This window comes from Catharus ustulatus, chromosome 20 (genome assembly GCF_009819885.2).
Source record: "Catharus ustulatus isolate bCatUst1 chromosome 20, bCatUst1.pri.v2, whole genome shotgun sequence".
NCBI lineage: Eukaryota > Metazoa > Chordata > Aves > Passeriformes > Turdidae > Catharus > Catharus ustulatus.
The window spans coordinates 7,586,851-7,613,034 of record NC_046240.1 but is presented as its reverse complement, the minus strand read 5'-3'; the positions used below and the strand labels follow the sequence as shown (position 1 = coordinate 7,613,034).

Here is a 26,184-nt window from a genome sequence, read left to right as displayed (position 1 = left end):
GTGAGCTAGCAACTTGACCTGGAATATTTCTACCCCTTCACTAATGGCTTTCTTGCTGTTTATTTCTAGGGAAAACTGGGAAAACAAGAAGCAGAATGGATAGAATGGGATCCAAAGGCCCCTGGAGTTCAGTGGGAGTCTATTCCCTGATGTGGGCACCAGGCTGGGGATAGCTGCAGGTTGCTGTGCTGGGTGTTTGTCAGTGACAACAGCTGTGACACTCCATGGCAGCTCAGTGGGGTTAGCACAGGTGTCTGTGTCCCATCAAATCCACATCCACATGAAACCAAGTCTCCTGGTGGTGGTGACTGATGGAATGGGCACTCCCACTGCTGACAGGTCCTGAGTGAAAAGGGACAGAGCTGAGGCTGTGAGTTATTGGCTCAGGGTTGGCAGAGGACTCAGCCCCCAGCAGCAGAGCCCTGCTCCTCCTTTGGCTCAGCTCATTGGCAATTTCTCTTTCATTGGTGAAGTATGACAGAAGAGCCCATGTTTGAAGGAATATGTAATGTGAAGGGTGTTTTTAGATAAACACTGGTCAGAAGATATGCTCACAGGCTGGCATTCATTCAGCCTGCATGTCAGTCTGCTCTGGCATGTCCGCAGTGCTGCTTTATCCTCCTCCTTCACTTGTCACACTTGGGCTTGCAGTTGAAAAAAATAAAAAAGACAAGATAAGAAAATGGCTAAAAAAATTCATCTAAAGAATCTCTCCCCACAGTTTGTACTTTGAGATCTCAATTCAAATCTGAAAAGCATTTGAAACCCACAGCTTGTTGACTACCATGAAAAGGCTGCCCTCCAGCTCACAAGCCTTGTTTGAATTTCAGGCTTTTCTTATGAAACAAGGATCTATTGGCTCTGGAAGAGCTGAGAGGAAGCAGCCATGGTCCCCTGCTTCCTTCAGATCATGGTCCTCCTTCACAGGAGGGAGACAACAGTCTCCATGGGTCATGCAAGGGTCCTCTGACTTCAGGAAAGAACGATTCTAGGGGACAGCATCAGCAAATTGAATTAAAAATAATTTCCAGTTCTTGCACTGATTTGTATAATATGTCTCTTACATAACATGTGAGTATTAAAGGAATCTAGAGTGTCCTTTTTCCTTCTGAGAAAATGTAATATTTTTGTTATCTGGCCCAGCCATACTCTGAGTTTAGTCCTGCATTGCACTAAGCATCAGATTGAGTGCTGCAGAGTACTGGTTCCAAGGGGCATCTCCTTGTGCATTCAGACACTGTCATAAGTCTTTGATCTTTGAACAAAATAATTCAGAGGAGAAGTTGAAGAATGTGTCTGTTTTTCCTACTTAGGAAAAAGTGGGATTTATTCTGTTTTGGCAATATCAACAAGCAGGTTCATCTTCCTCCAGCAAATAGAAAATAATCTGTTGTACACTGAATTTACATTGGGCTGTTATTTCAGAGAAAAATTCCATTCCCCAAAATGTGTGCAATGGGGGTTGTGTGACTTCACCAGATCTGGCAGCAGCAGGAGCTCTTGTGAGGGTTAATTCCAGCAGTTTCTATATTTTACTGTGCTGGTACCAGAGTGTTTGTCTGGGACTTGGTTGGGGTACCAAGGCCAGACTCCTTCACATGTGATCTCTTTCTTCCACAGTCTTATCTCATGACCATCACCACAGTCTGGGAATAGCCTGGCATTTATCTGCCATGTCTGAAATCTCCATTTCCTCTGTCGCTTGGAAAAATGGGAACTTCTATTAAAGCCACGTTCACTTTTCTCAAAACACTTTCTATTCTTTTCTGGTAAGAGAAACATTTGCATCTATAGATTTAATTCATGTTTTGTCATGCAAGCACCAAGTTACAACCTTACTCCTAAAACAAAGCACCACCACTTGAGTAGGTAGCCTGTCTACCCTTCAAGAGGGTGCAGCTCTGTTTCGACAAAGGATCATAAATGGAAGGGCTGTGAAGAACACCCAGCGCTCATCAGGGAACAAAGCGAGCTGATGAGAACGGTGCAGATGAAAAGCCAGCTGATGGAGAGGCTGGCAGGGGGTGAGTTAGAGCAGGGATGGGGCACTCACCATGGAGGCCTTGCGGAGGCTGAGGCGGTCGGAGCGGGCTCGGAAATACGCTTCGTCGAAGGACGTGTGGCTGCCCTTGAGCTTCTCCGAGAGGTTGCGGTAGAGCCGCTTGGCAGCGCTGGGCGAGGAAGGCATGCTGTGCTTCTTGGTCTGCAGCAGGCTCAGGCTGTGCATCTGCTGCGTCATCCTCAGCCAGGGCTTTCTAGAGGGAAAGGAGCAGCCATGTAGGGAGGTTGTGCTACACCGACATCATTGGTCAGAAGTGTGTCACTGAAACTGAAAGTGCGCTGAAATCACTTTCACACAGTGTTTTGGGTTACAATCCAGACTGTGATAAAAGGTATCTGTTCTATCAACATCTATTGAGGGTGGGGGCAGTGATCCTGATCTCTGTGGGATATATTCTGCTAATGGGCCATCCATTGAAACCAGGCAGGGCATTGTTCTTTATCTTTTCACAACCCATCCTTCCTCCAGCCAGTCATTTTCTGCTCATGGCCATTGAGTCCCACTGTGGGACTGATAAAATTACTGCATCCCATTGGGAGTTGCCCCAGCCAGGGGGAAGAGCCCAACATTCCTTACCAAGATAAAAACAGAGGTTTTGGGACACTAAGGGAGCCCCTTTCTCCACTGGACTCCAGAGGAAAACCGGATTTCTCCACATCCCCACTGGAGCTCCAGAGGGAAACCGCACCTTGTACAGGAGCACTGCTCCAACTGAGCCACATCTGTCACTGCAGGAGGATGCAGCCACCATGGAATGGGACTGCTGCCAACACCCTGCCTGACGGGTGTCAGGCTGTACTCTGACTGTGTCAGGGTTTGGGGTTTGTTTCTTTGTAGTGCTGTATTTCTATTTTAATTTCCCTAGAAAAGAACTGTTATTCCTAATTCCCGTATCTTTGCCTGAGAGCCCCTTGATTTCAAAATTATAATAATTTGGAGGGAGGGGGTTTACATTCTCCATTTCAAAGAGAGGCTCCTGCCTTTCTTAGCAGACACCTGTCCTCCAAACTAGGACACACAGTGCAAAGCTACTGGGCCAAAATCACTTTCTAGACATGTTTGGGGCTTTTTCAATATAAAATTGTTCTTTATGGAATTAGACCCATGGTTATCTATGGACACAGAGAATTCAAGATGGAAAAATAAACCAGAACACCCCAGAATTGTGGGAAATGGATTTGTAGAGAGTTCTGACAGAAGGCTCACACCGTGCATCTGTATCCAAACCTGGAGATAAGAAGTGCTGACTAAGAAATGCCATGGAATAGGACAGATATTGTTGGGAGAGAAATGGAGCTAGAAAAAAGTTTCAAAGGATGGCCTTGCAAATAAGACTAGGTACTTTGGAAAAATAGAACTGTGAAAGATGCATTGTCATGGAACCCACAAGGGGTGATTTTATTTGCTTCAAAGCATTTTACAGCGTAATGTGACAAAAGTTGATAGGCCAAGAAACACTCATAGTGTATTGTAATCAGGAAATAGTTGGCTTCTGATTGTGATGGTGTAAATTATAACATCTGTAATGTTTCACCCTTCATATGAGACTGAAAATTGAATAAAAGTTTTTTAAAAATTGCCTCTCAGTTGCCCCATCTCTGGGTCAGAAAAGGGCAAAATCTGACATAGAATTATTTGCTAATTTGTATAAGGAGGAAGGGTTTCAGTTAATGAGGGAAACAATGTTTTTGCAGAGTGAGTTCTGGTAGTACAAGTGTGGGAAAAAATGACACCCAAAAGTAAATGTTGCTATGGATGGTTTCTAGTGAGTGGTTTCTTCCTCACGTAGTGGGCACTGGATGTGTCTGTATGTTGTTTTACTTTATCTGTGTATTGTATCACTTGTATTAGTTTAAAATTACTGTGTTTGCCCTGTCCATGTAGAGTACAAACCCTTCCAAGAGGGACTGCTGCCTGTCTCTGACTGCCTCACCTAATTCGATTTACATATTATCTCATAATTAAACAATACTTTCTGTGCTCTATCATTACAGTAATTTTTCTGTATTAAGAAAAACTGAATTAATATTTAACTCTCGAAGTACATTATGTGAAAATAATTTTGTCTTTCTGAAGGGAAACTAAGAATCAGATTTGACCCAACTGCAGGCATAGGAAACTGCCTATGTATCTCTAATGAAAAGGTGACAAAAATGCACCATTTCTTCACATTTTCCTTTTCCCCTGACAAGAGTGTGTACACATTTGTAAGGCAGAATGCCTTTCTAGGAGACTTCACAGTTGCAATAGTAAACCTGGCTACCCTCTCAGACTATATTTTCTGGAAATAATCTGTATTTTTTTGTACTATGATACAAATTCTTTTTGTTTTTTTGTTCTCATAGTCTCAGCATTCTTCTGAGCAAATTGGATGGCAGGACCAGACTTTAATGACTATTTCCAGTAAAAGCATTCTTTACTAAACACTCACCCTGAGTCTGGTTTTGGCAGGTATTTGTCCTTAAGATTAAAGACACCAGCCAGGTCTCCTAAGCTTTCTACATCTTCCATTCTCACTGTACACTGTGGTGAGCAGACACCCTGAGCATAAAAGTATCTTATTACAAATAATTTCACATATTCTCCGTGCTCCTGGGGTTTTGAAGAGAGACCAAGTTTCTGAAGGAAGAGACACAGAGTCAACACAATTGTCATTTGGGGTGAAAAGACTTTGTTACATTAGAACACCAGTGTGTGCAATCAGAAGGGAATTATGTGAGCTGCACCCCTGAAATTAATGTAAAAAGTGTGGAGATGATCAGAAGCTGATTTAAATAATTAAAAAAAAAAAAAAGGGATTTTGCCAGCCTGACTCCAAAAAAGCCCTATCTCATCTCCAGCCTTCACTAGTGCAGGAAGTGTATTTTTCTCCATCTTCTTAAACTCAGTTGTCCAGAATCTCCTGAAACTCATCAAGTTCAAGCTTTCTTGAGAAGGAAGAAGTTGTTTCCAGAATCCCAAATTTCTACAGAGAACAGCTTGACAGCAGCATTTTATTTTATGAGAAAATACTAACCTGAGCAAGTTAAGGAGAAGCACCTGTCAGTTTTTGGACAGTTTTCCAGGAAATCAGAGTGTTTGGGAGAGGTGCTCTGGTGACACTCTCCCAGTACACATTCAAAACTCAGACAGTTGGCAGGGCTGCTTTCTCTGTTTCAATGTGTACACTCTAAAAAGAAACTGGAGTCTCTGTTACAGCATTCTAGAATGCTGGTGTAGGCTTTGAACCAAACAAATTGAGGCATCACTGGGGTGCTCATCAGTGTCACCAACCCAGAAAGGTTTCAGAGGAGTTAACCACCAAGTCTGTTTCCCATGGCATGGGTTACTGTTCTCATGGACTGTGACTAAACACAATTTGGCTCCAGATATTGCAGTTCCTTGGGGTTACTGGAGTCCTTCCCACCTTGATCTGGTCAATGAACCAGGATTTCTCCATTCAGAAGAAAACAACAGTGTGTTAGTAACCACCTAAACAACGACTCTGAGGACAGGAACTGCAGCGTGCCCCTGCCTCACATGGAAGATTTGTCAGTGAAAAGCCAGATCAGATCCCAAATCTGACACTGATGGAAGAATAAAATAGAATCTTTTATAATCTCATCAATGCTCCTGTGAAGTCAAGAGCAGGTGAATCTATAGAGAAGTAAACACTCTTGAAATTGCAGCTATTCAACAATAAAACAGATGGCATCTTTGCTATCCACACAGAATTGGTGAATCACAAATGACTTGAAACATAGATATGTTCCCTATATACTCACCATCAATATCCCAAACAAGTGCAGGGAATAAATGTGGAACAATAAAGCAAGAGCTGGAACGACATTATGCAAATAAGCTGCATACTTTCACCAGTGTACTGAAACAGTGCAAAATGCTACTGCAGATTGTCATACTTAGCATTCTTCCTAGTCACACACAAGGTATGAAATGGGGAAAAAGGCAAGTTGCATATTCTGTAAAACTTTCTGGAAGTAAGACCTTATTAGGCTGTAGAAATGACTCACAGTCGAGCAATGAGAATGAGATCGGGCAAAATCGTGGGTGAAGAGCATAATAAGCAATAAGGAAAAGAGACAGCTTGATTCACATGATTCTGTGATGGAAAGTACAGGCTTTCCTGGATGCTGGCATTTTTTAATTTCATGAGAGCAGTTTTAGGTTCAATTAAGAAGTGATTAATTTGATTTCTTTTACAACCTTATCCCTGCCTCAACAATCAGGTGAAGACCTGAAATGTGCATTGTCTTGACTGAAACAGCAAATCCCCCAGCTGAAATGCCTTAGCCTGGGGATGTGTCATTGTCAGAACTCAAATTGTCACAGCACATGGAAGACTAATAATTTAGAAAGAGAAGATGTGCAGAGCAGCCCCATTTGAGATTTTCTCCTGTGGAAGTCTCTGCCCAAAGCTGACACGGGTCAGGATGGCAAGGCCATCTCCACATGGTTGGGGCAGCCTTGTGTGATCCACCTTGCACCCCAGAGCAAGGTGAGCACTGCCAGGCAGCACAGCCCAGCTTTGGCTGGGAAAGGCAGGGCTAAAGTAACAGCAGCTCTCCTTATAACCAGTCATAATTAACAGCAGTTTGCATTTCCAAGAATTAAAGAGCACAAAAGTCTTGCAGCAGATCTCTGGGGAAACAGTTACTGCCCTGCCCTGGAAATACTCATCAAGGCAGTCTGGGTGACTGTCACTGTGCTAGCTGTGAACCCAACCAGGGACCAAGGTCTCTCAAAACACATTTCATGCTGCACATCCTGCAGCTTCCTCTTTATGATCAGATTTCTACTTGTACCTAAGCACTGAACCATTTTATTCCCCACCACCAATCCTTTAAAAGCCAAATTCAAATACAAATGAATAGAAAATTGTTACCTTTATAAAAGATTTATTTTTTCCCCTTTTTAATTGTCAAATACTGACCTAATATCCCTGTCCCTCAAAAACATATTGCAGAGAAAGAAAAAGAAATACTGAAATTATAGATCACTGTGTTGTCTGTGGCACATAAATGCTACACTCTGTAGACAGGTGCAGTGGGAGGGCACAGCATAGCTGTAAAAGCATTCTCTTAGGATTTTAGGAAAACAAAACAGCTGAGAAACCACTCAACACTGTATGTTTATGAATCAATCATAGTTGAAACTAACAATGAGGAATATGTGCATTAAAGAGTTAAATTTGACTTACCAGCTTAGGCTCTCCAAGGTAAAACGTGAACAAGTTGCTGGTAATTGTCCACTCTCTTCCTTCAATGAATCACATTAGCTCTGCTGTCTCTGCTGGCTCAGCCTCTGGGCAGAATGAGTAAATCTCTTCCTTACACTGCATGAATGATCAGATATGAAAAAGCCTATTACTAGCAATTACTGAAGTCCAAGATTGCTGCTGAAGCCTCAGAGCAGAACAGCATTTAAAGCAAGTATTACTGTATCACAGGTAAATGCCTGGTGCCTTAACTCTGTCCCAGTTACCTGTGCAGCTGCAGGAGTGAGTGACACATGAAGCCTCCATGGGAGAGATGCCATGACTCCTGTGTGCTTTTAGCTTCTTGTAGCCTTTAAAATTGATCCAGCAGCACAGTGTGCAAGTAGAAAAAATAATTACTGCCAGAATAAACAAAACTGTGATTGTAATTCATTTGCCATGAAATATGAGCAAAAAGACATTAATGCAGCCATCCTCAAGCAGTTGGTTTGATGCTAAAGCAGTGAGAGGAAGGGGAGAAAAAAATCACAGTGCAGTAGTGCTTGTTGCATGTGATGTATTGTTTCTTCTTTCTCCAAGCAAGCTACCACTACAGCTGTCTGCAATCATAGCAACAAAAGCAGCAGCCAGAGCCATAGCTGTGGGACATCTGCAGCATCACTGGAAAGCTCCCAGCCTGAACAGGTTACGCCTCAAAAAGATTATTAAATGGATAACAAAAGCACACTCTACGGAGGGTTCAGCTAAAGTAGAGTCTGTAATGTCTGCATTAGGAGCTTCCAAAATAGTGGAATAGTGATATTTCACAATCTCTTTTTTTTTTTTTTTTTTACTATAGGGCAAAAATTTGCAAAAATTGGAACCCACAGAAACCCACAAAAATGTTACGAAGTCAAATGTGGAATATTTCAAATGCCCATATACAGCATGCTAAAAACACTGAAGGTGACAATCAAAGATAAACAACAACTGAGAAAATTGTTATCTTTCTAGACAGTCCACTGGGTTAAATTCATACAATCAGAACACTCCAGTGCTACACTGGTTAATAGAAAGGAACCAAAACACACCAATTCCAGCTCATAGCCAGTGACCATTAATATCTACAGAAAAAGTATTTTGGATTGTTTTTAAGGAGATACCAGAGCTAGTCTCACAATCTGCTGAAATTTATTCCCTGGTTTTATTCAGACACGATGCTTGATTTTTGGAAAATGTTGGAAACCTCCCAAAATCTGTTGATCAGCCTGATTCTCCCACACTTCAAACCTCAGCTAAGGATGCTGTGCCTCATACCCAAGGGAATCCTTCTGCCCAAGTAGCTGAAGCGAAAATGTAATCCTGGGCCTGATGTTTGCATGCCATGGCACATGAAGTTAATCTGGATTTTTTAAACCAGTCTGGATCTGGATCAAGCCATTCTTTGGGGGGTTTTATCAGCACATGTGTGTGCCTGTACATGTGTGTGTAAATGTGCTCACAGATGTATTTCCAGGGCATAGTGAGGATATTAAATACAAATAGTTACATGCTTTGCTGCAGCAGAGGATTGCAAAGTGCTGTTACAATATTCTATGTACAATATTCTATTCCTTCTCCTGTACCATGAAAATCACAGGCCCTCCCTGTGCAGGATTCCCTCTTTTGTTCTGCTCCTTCCAAGGATCATTAGTCAGAGAGCTGACTGAGCCAGCAGGAGGAAATTGGAAATCTTTCGAAAACCCCAAATACCTCTCTAACACTGAGATACTATCTGTAAAAAAGCATGCTGAAAATCTGAAATGTCTAAATCAGTTAAAAATAAATGTAAGTTTAAGAACTCCATTTTTAGTGCTGTCCTAAATAGGGGTGATTCTTCTGCGTCAAAATCCCCAATTAAGTTTTTTTTTTTGGTCTGTACAGATCTTATTTATGTAACTCACTTGTAAAGGAATTCTCAATTTCCAGGGGAAAAACATAAAGTGAATTTTCAGAAATTAGTCTATTCTTAAACATTTTCCAGCACTTTCTCACTGTGGTTCAGTACTTCTATCTTCTGCTTTCTCTCTCTAGCTTGGTGGAAAGCAGCCCTTTCACAATTGCCAATTACCTTTTCAATTTTTTAAATACTTAGTCCTTTTTCTACCCAAACTGTATTTAGTACAATAGTAAAAGTCAAGATGTTTTCTTCCCTAAGCCTAGTTCTTGTGAAATACAATTAGCTTTTTTGTATCAAGAAAATATATTTATAATCTTCTTGACCTATGAATATAAATTCATAATTAAAAAGCCAGAAGACACAAAACAATGCTCAGTAAGGTAAAAGAAGCAATCATACATTTAGCAAATTATAAAAAATGGTGTTATTAAAAGTTATTATTGAATGTTTGTAAATAACTGTGAGAGGCACCTACATGCAGTTCTGGAAATGAAGACTTAAAACACCTACAGAAACAAACCCCTGGGTTTGTGATGGAAGCAGATCTTTAGTCTGATCTGCACAAACCTGCCCATCCTCAGCCTTTGATGTTTCCTTGAGAGGACAGAGTCCAGTTATGATTGCATTCCACTCTCCATAGCTGCACAGAGCATTTTGCTGGCTGTACTTACCCTGCTGACTTAACCTATTGTGACAGGTTTTCTTTCCATGATCGATGGGTCTGAGTTCCCTACCTGCAGCACATGAGGAGAGCTGATCCCACCACAAGCTGCTGCTGTTCTTGCTGCTGCTAAAGCTGCACATTTTTGTGAAGATGCATATTTAGTGGTACATTTTGTTTAAAGAGGTCACCCAAGTAGGATGACTCAGTGACACGGTCCCCAAACCTGTGTCACGCTGTGCTGCTCTCAGCTTTACACACCACAGGTGTTTTTAGCCTCGTGTTGGCCACTGAGTGCACTCAGCTAATAATTCTGTTTGTTCCTCGCAGGTTTGGGACATTTCTGGGATGGGAGCTCCCTGTAAGGTCTCGGGTTTCGCGTCCTCCATACATCGATAGGTGGCAGCGTCCACCCAGTTCTCCAAAATCCTAGAATCCCACACAGGGCTCCTTGTCCCCAGGACGGGATGTCCAGCAGGCAGCACATCCTCCATCCCCAGAGCGCAGCGTTCCCGTGTTTTACATCACATCCACTGTCAGTGGGAAAAACATCTGGGGATTCCACTAGAAACTGGGTGGGAAGTTTGGAGTGAAGAAACTCACGTGGAGCCTGGCTTCACAGTCAATGGCAAAGCTGTTGCCATCATAAGAGGCAAAGCTGCATTTTGGATTGCTCATAATCCCACTAAAAGAACAAATATTGCCCAAATCTCGATCTCCATCCACTGTCACAGCAATGGAGCCAGGCAGATTGAATACCTGGGAATGGGATCTGCACCCCCTCCCAAAGGAACAGCTCTGTCTGGCACCTGTGTGCACTCTCATCTTCAAAATCCATTACTTGAAACACAGTTAGAGTAACTCTTGTTGAAACACAATATGTGGCTTGGTTTGGTTTTTTTTTTCCCCTATACAGTCAAAATTATTCAGTGGGAAAGGTAAAATAAAAACCAAACAAACCCTCAAACAAATGCATGAAAGTGAATGTTTCTTTGTCCCCACACTCATTCTTTCTTGCACATTTTTATACATATAAGGTACTGCTGTACCAAATTCCAGCTCTGCTTTTGGCAGTTCCTGCCTCTCTGGCTCCTTGTTTACCTATCATCTTTCACACATACCCCTTTGCTAATTTGTTTATTCTCTGTCCCATTCCCTAGTTTCTTGTTTCTTCAAGGCCATTGATTTGAGTATTACAGTTTTGCCAGTTACTTTAGCCAGTGTTCTTGATCCAAATCCATAGCAAATAACCTATTATCCACAGAGACACAAAAGTACTCAGTATGCTCATAAAAAAGACAAATATTTCCCAGTTGACCAGTCACAAACAGGATCAAACCTGAAAAATTCTGAAATTGCGAGTGGAGAAAAAATAATTGTGTTTGGAGTAAGCTTAGAAAAGAATTTTCCCAAGTACTCTGAAATATTTGGGGCTATGTGATGTAACCAACCAAGTGGAGCTGGGCTTGGCTCCCCCAGGCTTGGTCCCATCAGCCCAACCTGAATCTGGCACAGCCAGGGCTCTCTGCAGGGCTGGAGCTGCAGATCCTCCAGTGCCTGGGGCTTGCAGGCTCCCCCTGCCAGGGAAGGATGCAGAGGGGAGGAGTTCTCAGCTTTGTGGCAGCTGTGGACTTGCTGCTTGCATTTCAGAGTGTGGTTTCAAATGAACTAGAAGAAACTCAGAACTGTTTGGTTAGAATTCTTTAAAGATGGCATGTTTTTCATGCAGTCACAGTGGCTTTTTTAACCCTGCTAATCTTTTTACTTGGAAAATTCCTCAGAATAATAATTCCTGGCTGCAGTGGAATAGAATCGAGCCTGGGCTGTCAGAGCTAGAAAACTACTGAGTCATTTGGGGATCTTTTAGAGTGTAAGGTAAGGTAAACAGAAATAAAATAGTATAAGAAGTCCATGAGAGCCTCAAAGCCCTTCGTGTTTGAAGCAAGGAATCAAAGAGCAGCTGCTGTTACCTATCAAGAGGTGTGCACCAACTCTGATTGATGGCAATGCTGCTCTATGGCAAAACCAACCCAGAGCAGAGCTCTTGGATGATGGTTCTTGCAGTTGTTCCCCAGATTGGGAAAAACCCCTAAATCTGTGCAAACAGCTTCAGGAAGGCTGTAAAAGCACATGAGGCCATTGGAGGTGTCTGGAGATATTGCTGCTCCTCAGAAACAAATTACCCATCTGAACATGATGGAAATAATGAAGTTGTCAGCAACAACAGGCGGCTGTGATGTTTTGTCAGCATCCTGTTGATTATGTTATCTCGTCAGACACTCCAGATAGAGATAATTTATGCCGTGTATTGTTTAGCCATGAGTACTCCCAGCTGCACTGCATTTAATTCAAGTTACACCAGAACATTTTACAAACAGAAATTAACAGGCTTTTCATAGATGGCAATTTATAGATTAGGAAAGAATAAAGAAAAAAAGAGAATTTAGATAAGTTGAGCGTGGAACAAAGCTGGACATGGGTGGACATATATCATCCCAGAGAAGCATCTTCTTTTATAAGCTAGAGACATTTTTAGGCTCATGACACAATCTTTAAAAAGATCAAAAAGAACATACAAATATATAGATAGGTATTATTGCTACTTTTGTATGATTGCAGTAATTAGCAGCATACCTATTAATATAAGGCCTGTTTCTGAAGACTGATCTCTCTTTTCTTCAAAACTTGTATAAGAGCATCTTTTATAAAGTACTTCACAAGTGCCATTATTTTTCATACTGAATAAAGACCTTCAATAACAGAAGAACAACTTCCTGCTCTTTTGTGAACCCCAAGCCCCAAGCACTGTTTATCTCACTGAGCAGATATTCTTTAAAGAACAGCTTGTTTGCCCTGATAAAACCAGACATCTATTCATGGGCAGTGACTTCAACATTAACATATTAAAATCAGACATTTTAAAAGAAACACACACACAAAACCAACAGCAACAACAAATCTCCCACCAAACATGCCACAAAAAAACCCAGTGCATGGTACCATTTCAGGAAAACTTTGCTACTGAGGACAAAGAATAGGAAGAGGGTAATATTCAAAGGGTGATATTTACCTGGAGTGAATAATTTTTCCAGATTCTGATGGAGACAGATTGTTCTAGATAACAACAATTCAGACCAAGAGCCCATTTGTCTGCACTATCAGAGGCAGAACCACAAGGAGATCTGTCTCCCTGGAGCAGCTTTTGTGACTAGCCCTGCAGGTTATCTTTGCAATGGGGGAGCATCCCCCTGCCTGGCTGTTAACATTTCCCACAAGTGGAATTCATACTGCAGTCATTTGGGCTGATCTTGCTGTTCATTTACATTTGAGTTTAAATGAAAATAACTCTGAGGAGTTCCAAACCAATGCATCACAGGAGCAATGCAAAAACCCAAACAGAAATTCTACATTTGACAATACCATTCCTTTTCACAATGAGTTCAAATGAACATTTAAACATTCACTTTTTGCTAAGAAGTTCTGATAGATCCAAGGTTTACTGCAGAGGCAATGCACATGGACATAACAAGTTTTTGTTGAAATCTTTTTATGCTTCAGACAAGGACATACGATTGTTTATCCTTTACAAGAGGTGAGACACAGCAAAATGAGTGGCAAAATTCAAAATATGGGACTGTTCTTTCCTCAAGTGCAACATTTCAATTAAGGTGAAAGGTAAGTGCAATCAAATCTTGTCTGTTTAGAACATAGAAGATCTGTAACTTTACCAAAAATCATTCCTTTTCCACTGTAGAGGAGGCTTTTATAAACTGTAGTAGTGAGAATAGCAGTTCATGAAAATATCTTCTCATCACTTAAGCTCAAAGCCTGATGAATCTGTTCCCTCTCAATTAGTGGTGCCAGCCTCTCACTGAGCAATAAACATCAGTACTTGGCCTTGCTGTGTGCCACAAGTCCCATCTCCACCAGACAAACAAGATCAGAATACAAAGTGATAATTGCTCCCTGATGAGCACACACTTTTTGGATTAATTTAGTTCACAGCCTCTCTTCCCATTTCTCTCTCTACATCACATTCAATGCATCAACCAACTCCAAAGGTGAGAAATTTATCTGAAACAAATTCCTGCTTTTCATGGCTGAAATGTTTGTTCATGCTGTTTCATTGCAGCATGACTTACTCTGTTTTCCAACAGGCCAAAGAGAACCTGACTCAGACTATAAAACTGTGGGCTTTATCTCCCATATTCCAGCTCTGACTTAGCAGAGTCCTTGGAAAAACAACTATCAGGCCAATTCTTCAGGAAGGGTTGTGGTGAAGGTCAAATCCTGATGTGTTGGCAAAAGTCTGTGAACTTCCATCCTGTTCATAAACCCTCTGGGAGTGCTTTACTCCTTCTCACTCATCCTCAAATCAGAAAGAACAATGCTGGTTAATCTGGGGGCAGGAGCACACAACAAGACACTGGCCCAGAGTCACCCTGGGTGGGACAGCTCAGTGCCAGAGCTGCTTCAGACTCAGGGCCTTTTGTTCTTCAAATCATGGTAAAGCACTTGTTAGTCCTAAAACAGAGACACTGGCTGGGAAAACCTTTGAGGTATCAGGCTCACCTGCCCCAAGAGTTTCCTGTATCAAGAATGTCTGGTTATCACATGCTCACTTATGTTTTAGTTACATGCAGAAAATTGAAAATATTAAAAATTAACTTTGAAAACTATAAAACCCCAACTCCCCAACAGCTTATTATAAATAACTACTTCCTATATTTTATAAATTAGGTACTTCAAAAGTGTTTGTACATCACCATCCAGTTATTACATTCATTAGTGTTGTCACAGGAGACAGATGGGCAATATAATTTGCTGCTGTGTTAAAAGATTGAATATGAATTTGGAAACAAGGACTCCTGGTCCAATGAAACAACACTCTCTGCAGCCAGAAGTGCTGATCTGATTTCATCTGAATTGTGTTAATAAATATTTGCAAAACCAGGCAGCTTAGGTGGCTTAATTAAGAAAACACTTGCTTTTCACCTTTAGTAATTAATTTCCTTCAGGGTCAGCATTTGGTGGTCTTGCAGCTATTGCCCAAACTTCTACACACTTTGGGATGATTAATGGTCTCTGTTCTGGAAAATTATGAGGTGCTATAAGGAAAAATTAACTGAATTCACACAATGTGAGGCCTCTCACTGAGTACCTTCTCTCTGTATTTTTTTAAGGGACATGGTCTGTATGAATGTGTGTCATAGAAAACTGGTAATGAGTTCCCACAAACCTGCACAGAATTCTCTCACATGGTGATGCAGCCAGTCTCTGCTCATGCAACATCGAGCCCAAGTGAAATCTTAGAGATGTTCAGTGCTGGCAAGAGAATTACCCTTCAAATAGCACTGATCAGTGTGACATCTGAGCCTTGGCACAGAAAAACGCTCAGGGTTTTACTTCAGATGCTTTTCTTGGTTTCAGCATCAACCATCCTTCCAAGACAGCCCCTCTCTCTCACAGACACAAAGCACAGCCACAAAAATGTGCACATTTTCTCCAATTTTGGCTCATCTGACTTTTATTTCACACCCTCCCCCCTTCAAGGATTTACTATGGAACTGAATTTTCAAATTACTGACTGCTACACTGATACTTGTGTTTGAGAAGCACACAGATTACATGAAGTTAGAACAGAATAAAGCTGGTGGCCAGTGAATGATTCCATCATTTTTCTCTAAATGAATCTACATTAAAAACCAACTTAACACTGAGCCTGCACTTCAGCAAAAGCTAGAGTATTAGTATTTTGATATCATAGAAAAGTTTGATTACTGAGCCCATTATTATATCACAGTCTCACAGTTTAAATACAACTGTGAGACTGTGATATCATATTCTTATAATATAGTTCTTTGGATTTTTTGAAGAACACCCAGACACTGAAAAAAAAAATCTGTTCAAAGAGGTGCAGTCCTTAAAGAATGATTTTTTAGAAGGGTGAGAAATCCAAGCTGAACTACCAGCCTCTCCTGAAAATAGGCAATATAAAAATTGAATGCTCTGATATATCAGCACCCAAGCTGTGCTCAGAGAATAAGACTTTGTGAGACACACAAAAGGACAAGTGGAGCAGTTGTGTTTTCTACCACTCAAAGAAGCACAGATTCAAACTTAACAGTACCAGTCTACCACCACAAATATTGCATAGAATTCCCTTTACTTACACCAGAATTTAGCTTTTAAATATAAGTAGTGGGAAAATCTGATTAATAGAATTCCAAATAATTTTAATATGAGTGTAAAGAAACCATTGAAAACAGAAAAGTTGGTCAGAGTTTTTCCACAAACTTATCTATGAACCACTGAATGGTGTTTTAATATGCAGCATTTTATTCAGTGGGTTTTTGAAAATAATACAGAGAATACAACTGGTACATTCAGCCAGAATGATTCATAGAGCCCTCATGAAAAATAAGGAGTTCAGGCTTAAAAGTGAAATGAATCTTCTCTAATTTTATGTGAAATTCCACAGCTCCATGTAATATGATCTTTAATCCATTTTGGGGGCTCCTATTTATTTAGCAAATAATAACAACCCCTTTAAATTACTGCCTTTTGCCTATCTCCTACAGATCTGCTGGCTCAGATCTCAGGTTTGGATAGGGGCAACCTCCCAGTGGGTCACAGATATGAAACCTTACATGAGAAATACTCACTTTCATCTCCTTCTTCAACCCTAGATTCAGCTGTTGAGGACAGAAAATCCCAGCCCAAGCAGCAGCCCTAGCAAACCTTGGCAGCACGGAGCTGCTGCTGCTCTGTGTTGTCAATCAGCTGTCAGAATGGAAAAGAAAACTGTTTCTAGATTCAGACAGGATTTCCAGCTGTGCACAGTGCTCACAGTAGATGACACTGCAAGAATTAAATGTCACTTGCATACCAGAAATGCTTCTGAAACGTGCAGTGGGAAATAAAGGAGTGATCGCGATTATACAAGAAAATCCAACAGGATTGCAGTGGCAAACTTTGAATTTAGAGAAATTTGTCTTCCTGCAAGATATGTTTTTTCTAGTGCATGCTGCAAAGCAAAGTCAGTTCCTTTCAATTTCCTTCATCTGTCTACACAAAGCAGCATCTGAACTGTGTTTGCAAGCAAACAATTATATAAAACCAGGTGACTTCTCAGAAAAGTTTCCTTTCCTTGAAAAGCAATGCAGAAAATTAAGGAATTACTGTACTGAAAATTAATACATCCATAAGTATCTAAAAAACATGACTGACAGAATACAATAAAAAATGAAATATTAGATACCCCAAATCAATTTTCATACATTATTGGAGAGCAATTTCTGAAGTATAACTACCAGGTAAATAATTTTCTGTAAATAGCACTTTTCAGAAAACTGATTGCAGATGATTTCCAAGTACAAAAAGGTACAATTCACTGTGGCATTTGCTTCAAATTATACAACCAACTAATTATGAAGTAGTCTCTTTTGACATGAAATAATTAATACAGCTGATTAGTATACACAGATGGGTGAGAAAATTAAGCTTATGAGTGAAGTATAAAAGGAATGGAAATCTGAAAGTAATTACAATGGATTTTCCCCCCATTTTCTCTCTATAAGGATTATTTTGTATTAGTCCTATATAAACTAATTTTCACCTCTGTCTCACTGTGACACAATATCACCTATTTCAAATAACACCAGATTTTACAGTTTTTAAAAATCCAGGACCAAATGGATAAGGAAATAAAAAACCCCAAATTGTGTTTCTTTACAATTGATGAGTCGTGATTAAAAAAGGTCAGAAAAGGACATTTGCATTATCTGTCTTGTTCTGAAAATGCTACTGTATTAAGAATAAATGATAGAAAAATGGTGTCAAAAAACCTCAGTAAATGAGAAATGAATATGATGAGTCAAGGATCAGAAATTCCCATCCAAAGCTCCTGGGCAGCATTAACTGCAGCAGTCCATTGCTCCAGAATCACATTTTCATTGCTTTAATTCTTTTGCTGGACAGCACAGAAGACATGGAAGACTTTTCTTACCCATAGGTTGAACATTCTGCAGCTTTTTGCTAATACTGACTACTTAATTCCTTTGCTCTTTATTGGCACCTTGTATAAAATCTGAACAGCCAAGTAGAGTCTCTTTAACCTGCTCTGATACCATCACTGCCAGGGAATCCAAATGTGCAGCATCCACTTATCACTTGTTTGGAGACAGATTTTTTGAAAATAAAATCCTGAAACACATTTTCTTTAAAAATTGCAAAGGCTTAGCAATAGGGATTTCCTAAAGGAAATCACTCTTGCATCCACAACTTCTTCAAAATAAAGTTCAAGGCAGGAAGAGCTGCTGAAAATTGAATCAGCACCAAAAGACAGGCAAAGGATACAAGAAACCAAAACAGATGGAAGTTTAATTCAGTGATGGAATAGTTCCTTGTCTTATGAGTAGCCATATTTTTAGATAAATAATTCTCACCAGTTAAAACTGATGCAATTTCAGTCAGTACAAGAAAGCAAGGTTTAGTAAATAATTTTGAAAGTCCCTACAGATGTGTATCTGGATCATTCAGTGATAAAACTTTAATACCAATGGTGCAGGATCTGCCAAGATTTATCTTTAGAATAGATTTGTGACAGGGTCTGGGTAAGGAAAACATACAGGGGACTTCTAAAAGCAACTTCTGATCATAGTTCTTTAATTACAGCAGCAGTTAATAAACAGCTGAAAAAATAGGACACCCTCTCTGTTAGGTGTATTCTGTGCCAGAGGAAATAGGAATCTGGTTTTCCAAAAGCTAAATGAAGCAGAACTACGTGGACTCTGTGTAACAATGAAAGCAACACTCTAATTTATTGGATCTTGAAAATATGAGCAAACAATCCAGGATCTCTGCTGGAGTATGGCTATATATGCATTTATCTCAAGCTTTTTGTATTTCTGGAAAGCCTCCACAATCTCAGAAATTTGGATGAAGTATTATCCAGTATTATAAATTATTATTAAATGAAATGAAGTATTATAAATAATACAAGCTTATTGAAGAGATGGTAAAGAACTGTCCAGGAGATTGCAAATACAAAAAGGTATTTTATAATAAGAAATCTGTGCAACTGTTTAACTTGCAGTTTTTGCTGCAATTCAGCAGTTGTTCATTACAGTCTGAAGATGCTTCAATTATCACCTCTGTGCTGTCTGGTTATAAGGTCATTGAAGATTCCTTTTAAAAAGTTGCATCAAGTTTCCTAAAGCAAATATTTAGATAACCGTTAGATTGTGTCACTCTCTCAGAAAATCAGGATGTTGATTTTCTCCCTGCTTTGATGGTCATCTTTGTGACAATATTCCTGTGAAATACAGTCGGATAAACTGCTCTGGAGCTCTTCCTTTTATTTATGCTTCCTATTGAAAGATCAGAAGTGTGGTGCATTCAGCAAGGGCTGTCAGTGCCTTCAACATGTGCAAACTATTATTCAGCCAAGCTGCTGTCACCCAGAAAACCACTGCACTGTCAATTTGCAAGCAGGTTAAGACAAAACAGTTTGGTGATAACTTATAACCAGAAATATATTGCAATGATCAAAATTCTTGCACTTGGAATTAAAAAAAAATATATATAGCAAAACATTAAAAAAATCTTCTTTCACACTACCACTGACTATAAAGGCAGGAATTTGGAGGACTTGTGAAACAGTGGAATGATAGCTTGGATCAAGGTTCAAAGTGTTGGTTAATATCTCATTAACTTTGCTAGTGAAGGAATCAGCCCTTTCTGATTGATGTCTTAATCATGTCCGAAACAAACCATAAAGCAGTAATTTCATAAGCACTTCCCTCACAGCAGCAAAGAAAAACCGTTCTCTTACCTCCATTCCTCACTCTGTGAATTAAAAGGGAAAAGATATTTGCTTGATAAATGCAGGAGACACATTCATGATAAAATATAGCAAATTATCAGCAGAAAGATGTTCCACATGAATGGTGTCCTCAAGTGACCTTCTGTGAAGCTTGAATAACTGTGTGACATAGAACTGCTTCAAAATGAGGTAATTGAACAGATTTTGGAGCCAATTTACATGAAACAGTTTTTAATGCAATTCCAAGCAAATCTGATAGATTTTTTCCTAGGAAAAAAAATTAAAAAATTAATAGAACAAATCCTGCTTTAATCTACATTTTCAGGTTTTAAATTAAGTTACATTTTTAATATTTCTTTCAGCTGCTCTCAGCCTGCAATGGCAAATAGACATACAGGCCCAATACTACCAAATAGTGTGAGGCTTTGCACACATTGTGGCTCATGGATTTCTCAGGCTAAATTATATTAAAGCACCTACACAGCCATTAAACCTCACTTTCCTTCCCAGAGCCACTTCAGCAGTGACTGTAGAAGAAATGTTCTTTGATGACCTTCCTAGTGAATGAACAATTTTAGACTTTCCTTGATGATTACTCCTGTTTTGCCCACCCACTTATAACATCAGCTATAATAAGGCTATTTATGGTAACTACTACAAGATAAATTAAACCCACATTTGTGATTTGCGTACACAAACCTGATTCCACTTAACAGAGCAAAAACCTTTGTGCCTCAGGAGGGCACTGACTGATGTGTGACTGAGAAGGGCAGTTCTGCCATTTTAATATGTGTTTCTTCAACCTATTTTGGGGATTTTTGAGTCACACAGTGCGTGACATTAAACAGCAGAAGCATCCTCACAGCTGCTCCTTGGTATCAGGATCAGTGATTCTGTCAAAATAATCAAAGATGCTCCCTTGGTCATGCAAAATACTGAGATTTCTGAGCATGGCTGTGACACCAGGATTCACAGTCCAGCCACAATCACAGTAGCAGCCTTTTCACTGAATTTCACACCAAAATATAATCCCATTTATTCAGGCCTCGAGAAGGCAGTCTCTTCATTCAACACTGCTGGTGCTACTGGATTTATAAGGATGTGTTTTTACAAATATTGGCAAAAACTAGTTTGGGGTTACAAGTGGTACCTCAGGAAGTTTTTCTCTGAGTTGACAATTGTTTGGAACAAGGGGAGTAGTTCTGACAGGCTGGACTGACTCTGGTGTTGCAGTTGGATCACTAACCTGGGAAGAGAGAAGCTCAGTCCCTCCTCTCCACTCCAGTCTGCAGCCCATGAGTTTCTATTATTCCTCAACCTGCCTTTTTCAGAGAAATGTGAGTATGAAAGCAATGTGCAATGGTCAAAGTTTCCAATTCTCACATCCTTTAGTCAGAAATTCATCCCTGAGCCCAAGAAAATTACTCAATTACACAATGATATCATTGTGTTTTGAGAAAAGCCTCGATTTTTAGAAAGATCTTTCAGTGAAAACAATATAGTAAGAATACATCATTAACTCCAATTTAGTGTGATGTGAATGCACCATAATGACCACCCTCTGTTTTGTGCATGAAACCAGCTGAAAGAAACTCCACACATGAAATACAGAAGCTTGGAACATTCTGCAGTGTGCACAGTGGTTTGAAACAGGAAAAAAAAATGCTGCTGAAGTCTTTACAGTATTAAGATATGAATAACGAACATAAACATATAGTACATGGTGAGTAATGAGCATAAAGCTTTCATCTTTCTTCGTGGGAAATCCTATGGAAGGCAAATAAACCCATAGAGACCATTGTAGGAACCCATACCTTACCATCTGAGAAAGCTTTCTTTTATCCCAATAGCTGGCAACAAAATATATGCATTTACAATAGATTTCTTTTTCCCCTTTTAATCTGTAGCTAACTGCAGTTTTAAAGCCTCTCATTTGTTTAACTACCAGGCTGAACAAGGAAAGTTGGATTTAGAGAAAGAAAATAAATCAAAATCCAGTTAAACCTGGCACCATCCTTGTTCGTTCTTCCCCAGCAGTCCTGACTCACGAGTGGTTACTCTCCCTTCTCTTCAGATCCTTCTCTAAGCTCTCTCACCAGGATTTCAAAGTTAGATGATCAAATGTGCAAGAGAGGCACCTAATTTCTCACAGGCACTTCTGAAAGCTCCTGACTAGGTCTACAGTGAACAATTTTCTTTCTCTTCCCCTGCCCCCACCTTTTTTTCCCCCTAGCCTTTGATCTTTAGAAAGCACAAATGCCATTACAGTGAATAAAGTCATAGCCCACAGAGTCAATCCCCGACTATTTACCTCCCCCCTTGCCAGCCAGGCTGGCTTGGTTGGGCTCAGAGACAGCAGCAGGTATCATCAGCACTGTGACAAATGAGAATGTGTGTCAGGGGAGGCTGTTCAAACAAACAGTTGGATGCTTGGGAACACAGACACAAGAGCTAAGATCTAGCTTTTTTTTTTTTTTTCCTTCTCTTTTCTTTCTCCCTCCACCTTCAAAACAGAAGATTAAGTTTGCTGTGAACATGAGCTGATGAAAAGAATTCAAATAGTGCTTTGAATAGTACCACTGGGAGCGTCACAGGAGAATTACAAATTGCTGCTGGAGACACCAGTCTCCCTTTACAGAAAGTTAACATAAAAGTACACATATCTTCTTTCTATAAGGTACTAACTTGTAAATTAACCTTTAATGGAGTATAAATGATGTCCTGAAAGAACTGCTTATGCAGCTATATTTATGATCTAGAAAATTGCAAATATTTACAAGATTATAGGTGTTAATGGTCTGTCAAAAATGTTTGTATATTGTACATACATTAAACCTCAGTTTAAGACCACCCTGCTATAAAGACCACCCCATTTCTTGTCCCATATAGAATTTCATTTGATTCCATATATTCCATTCCTATAACGAGGCCAGGCCCCAGCATACACCCAAAGCATTGCAGACAGGGAGCTGCTGCTCTGGAGGATGCTTTGGGAAGGAGAACACGGATCAGCCTCTGCTGCCAGGCTCCCTGTGCAGCCCCCAGCAGCCAGGGTTGGCTCTGTCCCCCACCCTGGGGCTCAGGAGCAGCAGTGACACAGCAGAGAGGCAGGGCAGGCTGGAGGGGCTCAGCAGCACTGAGTAATGTTTCCCTGCCCTGCAGAGAGCAGCTCCCTCTCCCAGCAGCCCTGCCTCAGTTTCCCCTAGGGGCACACGTGTTTTGGGGGACCCCCTCGGTGTCACTGTGCTGCTCTGTGCTCAGCCACAAGGGAAACTGCCCAATCCTGCCCTGGCTTTGTGCTGCTGTCCCCACAGCAGGTGGACTCATTGTAATTTTTCATTTCCTACATTCAGGTCTCACATCTGACTTTTTTTCTTTTCTTTTTTCCCCACTAAGCTCACTATCGAAACCGTAATTTTCATTAAAACAATTTGCATTTGAGGTTTTCTACAAGTGCTACAGTGAAATAAAAAGAAAACATCCCCTCTTTGAATTAATTCTCTATTTGTTGCTAACTCAATTTTTGTTTTGTAAATAATTATTAATGTATAGTATATATGTATTTTCTGGGCATAAGTTATAGCAACAACAATTTCAATACAAGCCAAAATATATTTGCTACTCAAAGTGAGACAATAACTTCTTCTCTGTTCTCTGATCGATTACAGCTTCTTTTCTGGGCAATTGAGTAACTTTCTGTGTTAGAAATTTGATCCCTACTTCTGAATTGAAATTTCTTTTTCTGAAAACATTGTAAAATAAAAAACAGTTGGACCGTGTCAGTTGTGATAGTGAGATTTCAGAAAGGTCAAAGTTTGAATTTTGAAAGAGGAGAAACTTTTTTTTGGAAATGCGCATAATTCAAAATGTTACAATTTTTAATACTTGTTTTACAAACATCATTGAATTCACGCATAAATACAGCTGGGGAAAAATAAATACTTTGGGAACAAATACTTGGGGCCCTGCCCAGGTTTTATTGCAACAGATTATTTTCTTTTGTAATTTATCATTTGCTGTGCATTATCTTGCTCAATGACTGGAAAAAAACAACGTTCTTCTTTAGGATAAAAAGTCAAAGGAAAACTTGAAAAGGCTCTGTCCTCCCTGACCTCATGCACATTTTTATTGATATCAAATTGCTCATTTTTTTTTGCCTTGCCATTTTCAGTTTTATACCTGCTGGATCAGATCTTCAAATGATGTAAACTGGCATTGGCCTAATGGTTTCCATGAAAGTATCAGAGCTGAGGATCTGGCATTAATTACTGGGCATTGTCTGTTATCCTGTGAGATAATGGAAAAGCAGCTCCTTGCCGAGCTTGAAAGACAGAGATCTGTGAGTTCAGAGATACAGCTTAAGTGAGGTGATTTTAGGGAAAATGAACTTCTGGGATTTTACACAGATCTTCAAATGATCTCATTATTCTATGCCATAATCTGTGAAAGGAAAATAACCAGAGTGAGGCTTCTCACGAATTATGAGATATTTGATTTTTTTCAAAAATACAAAATTCATTTGGATAGCTCAATGAAATTATGCCATTTGGAATTTTGTTGCTTTACACAGAATGAGCTGGCTTCCATCAGTTTGGCTGGTAAAAGCAGTGGAGCAAACACAAAGATTATATATAATTTTTGGTTTTCAAGCATTGTTTTTTTTGGCAGACATAACCAGACACATTTCAAGTTTCCCAAATATTCCTCTCATTTTGAGTGTTTAGTTTTAATGAGTCTTGTCTCCATCTTCTAGGATTATTCAATCCAAAGGGTTTTTTATACAAGTACCTAGAAAAACCTCAGGATTTTATTTTCATCAGGTTATCTCCTGTGTGGGGGATATCCAGAAAGGAGAAATCCAACAACCAAGATCTCCCACAGGTAAATGAGAGGTTTTGTTGCAGGCAAACACTGCACATGTCACATTTTCTGTGCCTCCAAAGGGTATTTCCCAGTAAACCAAAGCATTATGAACTATGTATTTATAACCCTGCTGGAGAACAAACAAGACCACCACACCACGAGTCTGGGTCAACACTGAAGGCTCTACTATCAGTTCCTAAGGCTGAACACAACAACCTCTTAATTTTCTCTGATCATCAAGGCACTGAACTATACATCTCCTTGAATATAATTTGGTTTTTTGCTGCCAATACTCCCAGTGGAAGAGTCTTTTCCACCAGCAGATGGTCACATCCTGATTTACTTTATGCAAACCTATGTTTTTGGGGGTAGTTTATATTCTGCTAATTTTTTTTTTTTTGTTTGGACATGTATATGCAGTTTAAGTGTCTTCCCTCCTGTTACTTATAGAAAGAGTAATTGTGGACTTTGAATCAACAGCGGTGAAATGTCTTTATACCATTCAAGTTTTTCCTCTGTAAAAGGAGGATAAAAACTCTTCATTTTGTCTCCTGTCTATGTTCATTTTCAGACTGTAAATTCTTCCAGGCAAGGATTCTGTTAATCAATGCTGGTTTAGTGCCTACTACAATGGGTATCTTCTCACTATGCTACAAAAAAAAAGAGTAAATATTACTGATGGTAAAAATACAGCTCATTGACTAAAGGTGCATGAAAAGAATTTTGTCCTGTAGGACATCAAAGTTCTTAAAAATTCATATGTCAAGTATTTCCATCTGAACTAAATTAGTTTTGTAGAACTAAGATTTCATGGCAAATAAAAATAGTATATCATCTTAATAAAAGCATCATGTGCAAAGGGAAAATAAAAGCAAGAAAGATATAATTTTATAGTACTTGCACAGTTCTTCTTACTCTGCACTGAAATTCAAAACTACCAAAGAAGCAGCCATCAACAGCCACATAATCAATCTCCTGCAAAGCTGGTGCTGCTCTCCAACTTATTTGATACAAAGGACAGTGGAAACAATAGGAAAGTTTGCAGGAGTGTAGTAAATAACTCTAATGCTTTGAATTGCAAAGGGTAAGCAGCCTACCAAAAGTATTTATCAAAGTCATATTGGGGGAAAGAAACATCACCAAACAGAACAGTGCAAGCCAGATGCTTGGAGATTAAATGGGGTCAAAAATGCAACCCTAATTTTCATAACATCCTCATAAAAATTCACAGGAAACTGCTTTCTGAACCTGTTTAGGAAGAGATTTTTTTGAAAGTTAAAGGGGAGTTACAGATTGAGATTCTATTGAATGAGATCAGAATTACAGAGGAAGAGAAAAATAACCTGTTCATTAAATAAAAATAAGAACATAAAAATCAATACAGAACAATGGCTAAAAGTAGTTGACAGTTATGTCTAGACTTGTGAGATCAGGTTTACATCTTTCAATTTGCACTTATGTTGAAGGTTCAGATCAGTCAGATCTTTAACCCTTTCACTGAGGGAACCAACCCACTTGACTTTTGTGAGCTCCCCAGACTTGCCCCTAAATATAAGTATAAAATAAAGTTTGAAAAAAATAGGCTTTACTAATATTTTCAGCTCCTTTCAATGCTAGTGTCTCCCCTTTCTATACACAC

At 39.7% G+C, this 26,184-nt stretch overlaps 1 protein-coding gene across 3 annotated transcripts in view; it reads right to left on the bottom strand.

Annotated features, from left to right (window-relative positions):
* The window catches only part of ANKFN1 (ankyrin repeat and fibronectin type III domain containing 1), a 99,372-nt gene that overhangs the window by 62,533 nt on the left and 10,655 nt on the right, over positions 1 to 26,184 (bottom strand). The window contains exons 2-4 of one of the 3 annotated variants that reach the window (XM_033076813.1): positions 7,544 to 7,627; positions 7,260 to 7,394; positions 2,054 to 2,255 (exon numbers count right to left, since the gene is read on the bottom strand). In XM_033076813.1, the coding sequence (XP_032932704.1) occupies positions 2,054 to 2,239 (186 nt within the window). In that variant the 5' untranslated portion in view covers positions 2,240 to 2,255; positions 7,260 to 7,394; positions 7,544 to 7,627. Of the gene's footprint in view, positions 1 to 2,053; positions 2,256 to 7,259; positions 7,395 to 7,543; positions 7,873 to 16,521; positions 16,581 to 26,184 lie in introns of those variants that run through there. The other 2 variants (XM_033076814.1, XM_033076812.1) reach the window with 2 other exon arrangements.